Source organism: Nicotiana tabacum, chromosome 7 (genome assembly GCF_000715075.1).
Source record: "Nicotiana tabacum cultivar K326 chromosome 7, ASM71507v2, whole genome shotgun sequence".
Taxonomy (NCBI): Eukaryota; Viridiplantae; Streptophyta; class Magnoliopsida; order Solanales; family Solanaceae; genus Nicotiana; species Nicotiana tabacum.
In genome coordinates this window covers 159,336,928-159,346,393 of record NC_134086.1, presented here as the reverse complement: position 1 = coordinate 159,346,393, position 9,466 = coordinate 159,336,928, and the positions used below count along the sequence as shown (strand labels likewise).

The 9,466-nt window shown below is 35.0% G+C and overlaps 2 protein-coding genes across 6 annotated transcripts; one reads left to right on the top strand and one right to left on the bottom strand.

Moving 5' to 3' along the window:
• On the top strand, positions 1 to 4,070 carry LOC107773748 (protein cornichon homolog 4). 5 transcript variants are annotated; one of them, XR_012693623.1, is made up of 7 exons: positions 1 to 156; positions 1,392 to 1,573; positions 1,679 to 1,801; positions 1,926 to 2,054; positions 2,170 to 2,214; positions 2,445 to 2,508; positions 3,641 to 4,070. XR_012693623.1 is itself a non-coding variant. In XM_075217943.1 (5 exons), the coding sequence occupies exons 1-4, from the start codon at positions 82 to 84 to the stop codon at positions 1,951 to 1,953; spliced, it is 408 nt and encodes a 135-aa protein (XP_075074044.1). In that variant the 5' UTR covers positions 1 to 81; the 3' UTR covers positions 1,954 to 1,981; positions 3,641 to 4,070. The 5 variants fall into 5 exon arrangements, 1 of the variants encoding a protein (XP_075074044.1); XR_012693624.1 differs by lacking the exon at positions 2,170 to 2,214 and having other exon boundaries at positions 1,926 to 1,981; XR_012693622.1 differs by lacking the exon at positions 2,170 to 2,214.
• Positions 4,071 to 4,423: 353 nt separating this feature from the next.
• Positions 4,424 to 8,413, bottom strand: LOC107773749 (AT-hook motif nuclear-localized protein 1-like). The gene is made up of 6 exons (XM_075217942.1): positions 8,052 to 8,413; positions 7,139 to 7,518; positions 6,348 to 6,415; positions 5,631 to 5,762; positions 5,029 to 5,193; positions 4,424 to 4,942 (listed from the first exon to the last, which is right to left on the bottom strand). Exons 2-6 carry the CDS (start codon positions 7,482 to 7,484, stop codon positions 4,655 to 4,657), a joined length of 999 nt encoding a protein of 332 aa, XP_075074043.1. The 5' UTR covers positions 7,485 to 7,518; positions 8,052 to 8,413; the 3' UTR covers positions 4,424 to 4,654.
• Positions 8,414 to 9,466: the final 1,053 nt, after the last annotated feature.

Here is a 9,466-nt window from a genome sequence, read left to right as displayed (position 1 = left end):
GGTTCGAGTTATATAACCTGAGAAACAGAGCAAGAGGTGGGAAAGGCGAAGAAAGCAGAGAAGGAGAAGGGGAGAAAGGCCATGATGGGCGATCTACTCTCATGGCTTCTTGCCTTTTTCCTTCTCGTTGCCGTTCTCGCCGCAGTTCTCTACCAGGTTTATTCAACTATCTCTTCGCATTTACCCTTTATTTTTAAATATTACTACTACTTAACAGTGTATCTCCTATTTTTTACGCCTTTGTAAATCTTTTGGATGTTAAAGTTTTGAAATTGGAAAAAGATGATAACTTTTCCATCTTTTTCCAATTGCGAATAAATTTTTGAAATTGAAATTGGGAATATTTGAATGAAAATATTTTCACTGAGTTATGGGTACAGCTTCAGATGATGAAAGCATATGAAAACGTGTAATTTCAAACTTTTAACTCTCAATGGGGTTGCAATTATCTGTACCCTAAAACGTTAAAGTCATTAGTACTTGGACCGGAAACATAAGTATCATACTAAGGGGTCGTTTGGTAGGGTGTATTAGAATAGTGCGGAATAAAGTGTATTAGTAATGCATGGATTAGTGATGCATGGGTTAGTAATGCAAGCATTAGTTATGCAAATATTATTTCTTATCTATTGTTTGATGTGGTGTATTAAAATTATAATGCATTGCATAATTTTTAAGAAAAATAGTTGCTTACAAAAATGCCCTCCATATTCTCTAGCTTTAAGGGACTTTAAGGATAATTTTGTCTTTAACCATGTTAATGCATGCATTAAAGCCTTGGTATTACTAATGCCATGGTTTTCTATGCATTACTTATGCATAGGATAATGCCAAGTATGATGTATAACTAATACAAGTATTAGTTATATACAAGTTGAAAAAATGTACCAAACAAGGTATTAGTAATGCATAGAACTAATGCTTGCATTATTTTTTCTAATACCTCCTACCAAACGACCCCTAAGTTTGCCCAATTCCAATGCAGTTTGAAAATCTCCTTACTGTAATTTACATTACGGGCTTTATCAAATAAATAAACGGACAATGTAATTTTTTTAAGAGGTCAACCCAAGCTTAACGAAGCATGTCATTTAAGAAATCACTTTGATTTGCTTGTTTGGCATTCTGATGTTTTCTCTTTTCATGGACGATGATGACGTTGTTAGTTTAGATTTGTTAGCTCTTCTGGGCTAATTAGATTGACCTGGAAATTCACAAGTGACAAATACGTCTGTTGTTGTATCTACTGGTCAAAATTCGGGGGCACAATGTTGTTTACCTTGAATATAAGCTGCTTACCATTTTCTACTCAATGCTCTCCTTTCTATTGCTCTTTTCTGTTTATGTTTCTGGGGGTCAGTTAATATTACATTTGGAACTTTTTACTGCAGGTCATGTGCTTGGCGGACCTTGAAAATGATTATATCAACCCTTATGATTCAGCATCCGAGATTAACAGACTTGTGGTTCCGGAGTTTGTTCTACAAGGAGCACTATGCTTCGTACATCTTGTGATGGGGCATTGGTTTATGTGTCTGATCTGTCTCCCATACTTATATTATGATGTCAAAGTGTAAGTCTTTTAAATGAAGTATGTAGCACTGCTAACCGCTTCCTGCTGTTTCTTGGCATTGGCATCACAAAATGCTCCGACAACTGATGTTAACTTTTTGATTAGATATACTGATCGGCGCCACTTGCTAGATGTAACTGAGATTTTCAATCAGCTACCATGGGAGAAGAAGATTCGATTGTATAAGCTTGGATACCTTGGGATACTCCTTGTCTTTTCTATAATCAGGTGTGTGTCAGTGACGAGCTATTCCTGTTTCTTATTATTGGTTTTAGTACAAGCTGTTCCACCTTTTTAGGAACTTGTAACCTAATTACTTCATCTGGTTGTCTAATGCTGTATGTGATTTTAGTATGGTCTGGAGCATCGTGGCTGAATGAAGAATGAGGAATTGCTGCTCTCATCAAGGTTCTCTAGTTCCTCTATCTGTGATATGGCTCTGTAAATTTGCACAAGAAAAAAGATGGAGGACATTAACTTGGTGTGTTTCCTTCAACTTGTCCAGCATTCTATTTTACTCTTCATATAACCAGTATTGGCTCTCACAAGAGCTATTGCTCTTCAAGCTCTCTTAATTTCTTTTTAATTCTTTGTAGATGTAAATATTTCCCTATATCTTCAACAAGCAGTTTCTACATGAGGTCATTCTAAATTTAACCTTTTACTGTGTAAAGATGGAGTATAGTTATCTCTTTAAAGCAGATGCACTTTCACTTTTTCAAACTCTCATTTACTCTTGCGAATATCAAAAACAATGTTAGCTCCGCCTGTCCCTTCAACTACCTTCTTTTTTTGTTTTGCTTGGGGTAAAGTTTCCAGCTATTACTAACCATGCTATAGATGTTATTAAATCATATAATGACGTTTGCAGATGCTATCATATGTGAAAATCTAGATGCTATTTGCAGATGCCTATTTTCTTGAACTCATGATGGGTGAGCTTTAAGTTATGGTCTAGATTATTGTATTTGTTTTCTGTATCAAACTTTCATGTATATTATTATGCAGCAAGCGGTGGAGCACTTTTCCAAATAAATTACTCACTTGCTGAACACTTCTCCCAATAAATTACTTATTTACATGCGAAAGCAAGTATACCTAAATCTGTCTGTTTCAAATGACTGATTCTAGTAACTAACTTTTACTTGATCCTTGAACTGCCTGTTCAAATTGTGCACAGTTTCTGTGAGAATATCTTTGGAGATAAAGTTCCTTGGACAGTTTGGTTTTTATTTGGTCGTGTTTGATCACATACTATGGATAGTGTAGGACCAAAAAAGGTTTCCTTATTGGTTTAAATAATCGATTCTCAGGAAAGCTAGTTAGCCTACGCCATTAGGCCTTTGATTTGTGGTAAATCTGGCATTTGCTGTAAGCATGACCTGGTTTACGGTTATGTTATAAACTACTGGCTCCTAATACTCCAAAAAGAAAAAAAAGGGTTATCCTTCGTTATCAAAAAAAAAAAAAGGTTATCCTTCGTCCGCATATATTCTACCAGGTGCAACAAAGATCTAGTGACTGTAAAATTCTAATGTGAAACATCTGATGCTAATTCTCTAATGGGAATAAAGAAAGAGAAAAGAGGAAAGAACACAAACTAGAAAAATACAAGTTGGAAAGATGAGTTGCAGATAAGGGATGAATTTGCATTTTGTGCAAAGCAAGAACATAAAAGGCTTTGCTATGCATGCTCATTTTCGCTATGTTTACCCCCACAAATTACACTTTATCCGGGAAAAAATATACCCAACCAAACTTCTTTTATAGGCAAAAGAAATTTTGTTATTTTATCTCAGATGTCTCAACACTCCAATCATAACATTCAATGACTTATTGGTGGATCACTTAGAACCCACCAGAAGAAATATGGGAGAAAAACAGATCTGTTTATTTAAGCCTTGAACTGTTAACGAGGTGAAGATGTATTACAATTTTCAATTTCTGGGAGCTACAGCACCTTTTGCCAATTCTGATTTCTGGGAACTACAATATTGAAGGACCTAAACATCTGTGGCATTAACTTGTGGAATTATTTTCTAAATATTTTCTTCTCCTTTCTCTCAGGCCTACAATTTGATGAATTTATGAAAATGAGATACTTTGGGCACTTGTATGTTGGAGCTGGCTTTTGTTGGTTTTCTCAGTAATGATGCCAATTTTGCTGAGAATGATGCTGATTGATGGGCTGGAGAATTATTCCAATTTAAGGAAAGGATTTTGGTTGTCCTCAACTTGGGAAAACATATTGACGTTGATTATTAAGATATTATTATCGATGCTATTTATCTTTATTTTTTAAATTTTTTTAATAATGAAGTGCTTATCTAATTACTTAAGATATAAGCATGATCAAATTAGTCATTTCAATTACTTCCTCGTAGAAAAGAATAGTCTTTTCAGTTAATTAGAAATAGAGTTCAGGTTGTCACTTGTAAGTTCTATCATGGACATGAATAATATTTGATAAATTGATATCTTCGGATCCCTTTCTGTCCATCCTTTCTCCCTTCTTCCTTTTTATTCTTCTCTTCTCTCGCCAAGACTTACAAATAGAAAAAGATTACCTAATTTTTGTCGTGCCTCTGCTGATACTGTCCGCAAATGTTAAACAAGCTCAAGTGATATAAGCTTTGATAGAACTTGGACTTCATATCATTTTGGCTTGGTACTTTAAATGAACTCCACTGTGAACTCAAGTTTCAACTTGAGCTTATGATACATTCTTGTAAAACATTTTAATTGTTTATACAAGTATCCATTATAGCAGTAATATTATAGGCATAGAGCCATTATAACAGAATTTGAGATGCAAGATTTCACTGAAACTACCCAAAAAGAGTCCCAATGTGGGTGAAACTACGACTCTTCAACTTTTAATCAAAACGTGTTATATTAAAGCATTCAAAGTTCCCTAGAACTAATAATCTGCAACTACACAACAATAATACATGCTCTTGAGCTGAAAGAAGAGATTCTAGATTCTATCCTAACACAAGTTATAGCCGATCAGACAAGTATACTATTCTGGTACAGCATGTGAAGCTTCAGAATCTGGGAATGAATTCTTGTCCAGTTAGACTACTCTCCCTGCAATGATATGTTAATATCTGTTGCAGACTTTCTTGAGTCTTGAACAGTTGGCATAGTGGTCCAGTGATTTGTTTGAATGGTGGAGGAAGAAATAATATTTTGATTTCCAGCTCCGGGAATGTTTACAGTGAGTGCATTGGAACTTCTGGGCTCCATATTAGAACTATGGGGCGCAGCAGGAGAGACCGTTGCATAAGGTATTGCTTTGGGTTCTGCTTTCTGTTTCTTTGGCTTGGCCTCTTGGTAGTTGCTTGGTAGAAAACTGCCCACTACAACCTGATATATTGAAAGAGCAAAATTTGAGCATAAGATTGACCACCCTCAGTTATTAGGATTCTTGCAATAGTACATAAATAGGTTACCTGGACAGGACTAGCAGCTATTAACAGTCCTGCAAGTGTACCTCCGACAACACGACCATCAGGACTTGCCAAAGAAATGCTCATCCCTCCGGTTCTGCTAGTACGAGAACCCCCAAACTCTGTTGGAGTAAAGGATCCAGACAGAGAAAGGATTTCAAATCGACCCTACACAACAATATTACAAAAGGGATTGATTATACTCATTAACGGGCACCAAGCAGGAATGAAGCTTTCTTAATGCAATAAATATGCCTCAATTCCATATCTACTGAAATTTTGCCATCATACCTAATGAGACACAAAGGACATTTGTAGGAAAAGAAAAGAAAATTTTGAACCCTGCCTTGTCAAACATGCATCCATCTCTAGTCCGATAAGTTCTACTGAAATTGCTATACATCTACGATCAAACTGTGAGGCAACTTCAGCACTACCATGCTTGTGAGTAAACTATGTAATGAGTGACCCTCAGTTCATATCTTTAAGTTCAATTATTGACAAGGTTCAAAGAAAGGGTGAGCCATTGATAAAGAAAAATAATAACCACCATGATGTGATGCAAAACAAAGAGCTATTGAATGTTGAGCACTCAAATGACCAACCTCATAAGTCAAAGTTCCCCCCGAAGTATTTGGCTGCCGTAGAGTAACATTTGATATCAAACCAACAGCAGAAATAATGCAAATAGCTCGAGGTCCTTGCTGAGAAAATGAGATTATCTTCATTGTAACATCCTAAACAGCCAACAAAAGAGTAAATATTTTTCTCATTTGGAGAAGTAGCAGAGAAAATAGACCATAAAGAAGAAGAGGGGTGGTATTGACAAGTCCTGGATAGATATTATAATTACAAAAGACAACTCTAGTTGCATGGAAAAGGTTAATGCATAAAGCATAATCTATACTCCCATAGAAGTGCAGAAACTGGCCCTTTAAAATCTGAAAAGATGGTTGCTCCAACTGTAGAAGTTCTTGAAGAACATCTGACCGACTATAACCGTGTAAGGAATCACTTACAGAGAAATGAAAAAGCATTCCCTTAAATCACCCATCCCCGTCCAGAAGCCGTGCTTCTTCACTTTTAGAAATAGTATCACCCACTCTTTATTTTTCAACAAAAAGAGTTGAGGTTACCTTTGCAAGTTATGACTAACAAGAGAATTGAGACCTCACTCAACCAGTAACCCACCCAAGAAAAATTAAATATAAATCACCAGTTACATATACATGAAAGAGTAGGAAAGGCAGCAATAATCACAAAGGAAAGACAAACAAAGCTTTTCTATCTGTTAATGCAATTCCTTGTATGCCAAAGCATACCTCACCAGCTTCAACTGTGATCATGTGTGGCAAAAAGTTGCCACCTGTGGAACATGAAATCCATTCACCTGCAAGACGAGATCAACTTAATCAGTTACAAGACTTGCATTGCTAATTTTAGCACCACTAAGGGGAAATTAATCAAAATTATGAAAAGAAAATAATTAGCGTCCGATTTTTTTTTTTTAATTCAACAACGCTACATAAGTTCTCCTTCCAATATTCACACTCTACATGCAATCAAAGTAAAAATACAGGAAAATCACCATTTTGGTAAAGCTGATCAAGTAAATTGAGAAACTGGGATTAGTATCTAATTTTTCTTTGCACAAAACTAAGCATCTAGAGAATCACTTTCCTAATTCAGAAGGAATCCATTCACATATCTACCACAGATCAGTTTGTCCCAACAGGCCCTACAAATCAATCTCTATTAATTTGTAAAAACAAATTTCAAATCTTCATTTGGCAAAAATGAAGAAAAATAGAAAAGAAGATAGAAACTACAATGATATCAGCTATGCATCATAAAATCAAGCATACATGGTCCCCTCAGAACTACAATAATTAGTACTAAATTACCAAATGGACAAATTCAAGTCCCAGGTTTCCACAAGTTTCCAGTGTCAATGTATTAACTTCATTAATGTGAAAAATAAAAATAAAAAACCCAGTAGTACCAATATCCTAATTATTTCAACATGTTCATATCTACTGAAGATTCCAAGATTCCAGGTCCTACAAAAAACACACACACACACAAAATCGAGTTCAACAAACACCTCCATTACCTAAATTTTCTGCTCCCACTTTATTGCGAGGCTTTTTCTCCGATGCAGGCCGAGCAACACTGACTTTCTCCGGCAAGAAGCTGCCGGAGGTTGGTGGGGCCGACGCCGAAATGGGCATAGGTGAAAGTGTACGTGTGACTGCCCCATCTGGCCCATACTTCCTAGGACGGCCTCTCTTCTTCTTCTCTGAGCTAAGTGGAATGCCAGTAGCTACCGGAGCTGTCGCCGCCGGTGATGTTCCCGCCGGCACCAGAGCATTTTCCGTTCTTGGTGCCATTTGATAGTTTGATGGAGCTTCTGGAGCTATCACTGTAACTCCTGAATTCATGGCTTCTCTTGACTCCATTTTCTTCAGCAGATATTATTAAATGCTTTTGCAACTGTAAAAAAGCACAGTAAAAGAAGTGATCTTTCTTATATTTGCTTCGGTCGAATCAGAACAAGTACATTTAAGAATCAGCACAAAATTACATTTTTTTTGTACTACTCAACCAACATTATTGCACATTTTAATAAACAGAAGAAAAAAAAAAACACTTTCTGTTTCTTTAAAATTCCTCGCAGAAAAACACAAGATGGCAATTCAACATTTTTACTTCACTATGTTGAAAAAACAGAAAAAAAGGGAAAGTACAGTGAGAAAAGAAAACCAACATTTTCTGACCCTTTAATTTTCTATTGACAAAAAATTAAGGCTTGAACCAGAAAACAACCAAAGTACAGACCAGAAAGAATGTTCTTGCTGTTTTAAAGATCAGAAAAAGTAAAATGTTTAAACAAAAATCCAAAAGATTTTTCAAATCAAAGCGTGAAACTTGCAAAAAACTAACAAGAAAATTTTAAAGCAACTGGTCACAGAAAAACAGACTTAAGAGAAAACAAAAATAGGAGTGAGAGTGAAGTTTTGACTTACACTGATGTAATATATCTAAAGCTCCTTAAAACTAACTTCACAGATCAAAATTTTATGAAGATGTAAAAGAGAAAAAAGGAAGAAATGGTTAAAACCAAAAGAAATAAAACTATTTTTTTTCTTTTAGTGGTTTTAAGGAGGAAAATAATTAACAATGGGCTGTTTCCCGGCAAGAGAACCAGTTTTCAGGTGGGGTAAAATCAGTTTCTTTAGACCAAAACAAAAAAAAGCAGAAAGCAAATTTCTGAATGCAATGCAAGTTAACAAGAAAAAACCAAGACAAGTTCTTTTTTCCTTTTTAGTGATAAAAAATATTAATTGCACTAAAACCAAAAAATGAAATATGATTAAGATGAATTTCAAGTCCGAGTAAGGAAATTAAAAACTTCCTCATATAATTATTGGGAAAGGGTATGATGGTAAAATAAGTGATATATATAGGTTATATAGGGAAAAAGATAAAGTTTCTTTTTTTAAAATTGGATTAAATTTTGTACAAATTAAAGCTGAAAAAGTGAAGTAGGGGACCAAAAGGTTGTCAGAGCGGTCAACCTTTTTCTTGCCGCTGACCTACTTTTTGTCCTTTTTTCCAAACGAAGGGTATATGTGACAAGTTAAAACTTATGCCCCTGAAGTCTTCGTTTAATTACTAATCCATGCCACTGATATTGCTATCTGGTTCTCCAATTGGGTAATCGTCTAGAAAATATTTTCCCATTTTTCGTTTGTTGGGTGGAGAATACTCTTTGAAAGATATATTTTATAAATAATAAAACAAAATGAAGATTGTTTTGATAATATTTTTGAGTGATTACGATAGATTATAAGGTCATTTTGACCTAAGAAACAAAATTGATTGTAAAGTATGATAATTAGTCCGAACAAGTAATATGAAATTTATTATTATGATTTTTGTACAAAAAAAAAGAACTTTTCGCCCTCAAGGGTTGGTTGAGTTCAGCGTCGGTTGATTTGATTGGGTGAGTGGTTTCCCATATAGTAGATCTAAGATAGATCATCCTTATCAGCAGCTTCTCAGTGAGAGCTCGTCGCACCGACTTACCAGTGCGAGTTTACATTTCATGTATGATTTATAAACTATTGCATAGTGAACAGGTTACTTAGTGCGCATCCGATGAGCAAATTTCCCTGGCAATTTTCCACACACAAAAAAATGACTTTCATCTTCTTCTTTTTTGCTTTAAAATTCTAATATATGAGAAAAATTAATAGTCAAACATCAAAAGATAACTTTTTATGAAAATATATTTTTGAAAACTAATTTTGAAATACTTTGCAACTTGGTTCGAATAATAATAATAATAATTAATTTCACATTTTTGTTCTTTTCATTAATCTTGAGGAAGTGAATTTCTCACACGTGGGAGACATGCAACCGAATCTATCAAATAATC

Bases quoted from the DNA above. Each gene is read 5' to 3' on its own strand.
- LOC107773749 (XM_075217942.1), bottom strand. From the start codon at position 7,484: ATGGAGTCAAGAGAAGCCATGAATTCAGGAGTTACAGTGATAGCTCCA. The intron at 6,416-7,138 runs GTAATGGAGGTG...CTCGTCTTGCAG, and splicing joins AGTGGGAGCAGAAAATTTAG to GTGAATGGATTTCATGTTCC. The intron at 5,763-6,347 runs GTATGCTTTGGC...TTGGCTGTTTAG, and splicing joins TCACAGTTGAAGCTGGTGAG to GATGTTACAATGAAGATAAT.
- LOC107773748 (XM_075217943.1), top strand. From the start codon at position 82: ATGATGGGCGATCTACTCTCATGGCTTCTTGCCTTTTTCCTTCTCGTT. The intron at 157-1,391 runs GTTTATTCAACT...TTTTTACTGCAG, and splicing joins TCGCCGCAGTTCTCTACCAG to GTCATGTGCTTGGCGGACCT. The intron at 1,802-1,925 runs GTGTGTGTCAGT...ATGTGATTTTAG, and splicing joins CTTGTCTTTTCTATAATCAG to TATGGTCTGGAGCATCGTGG.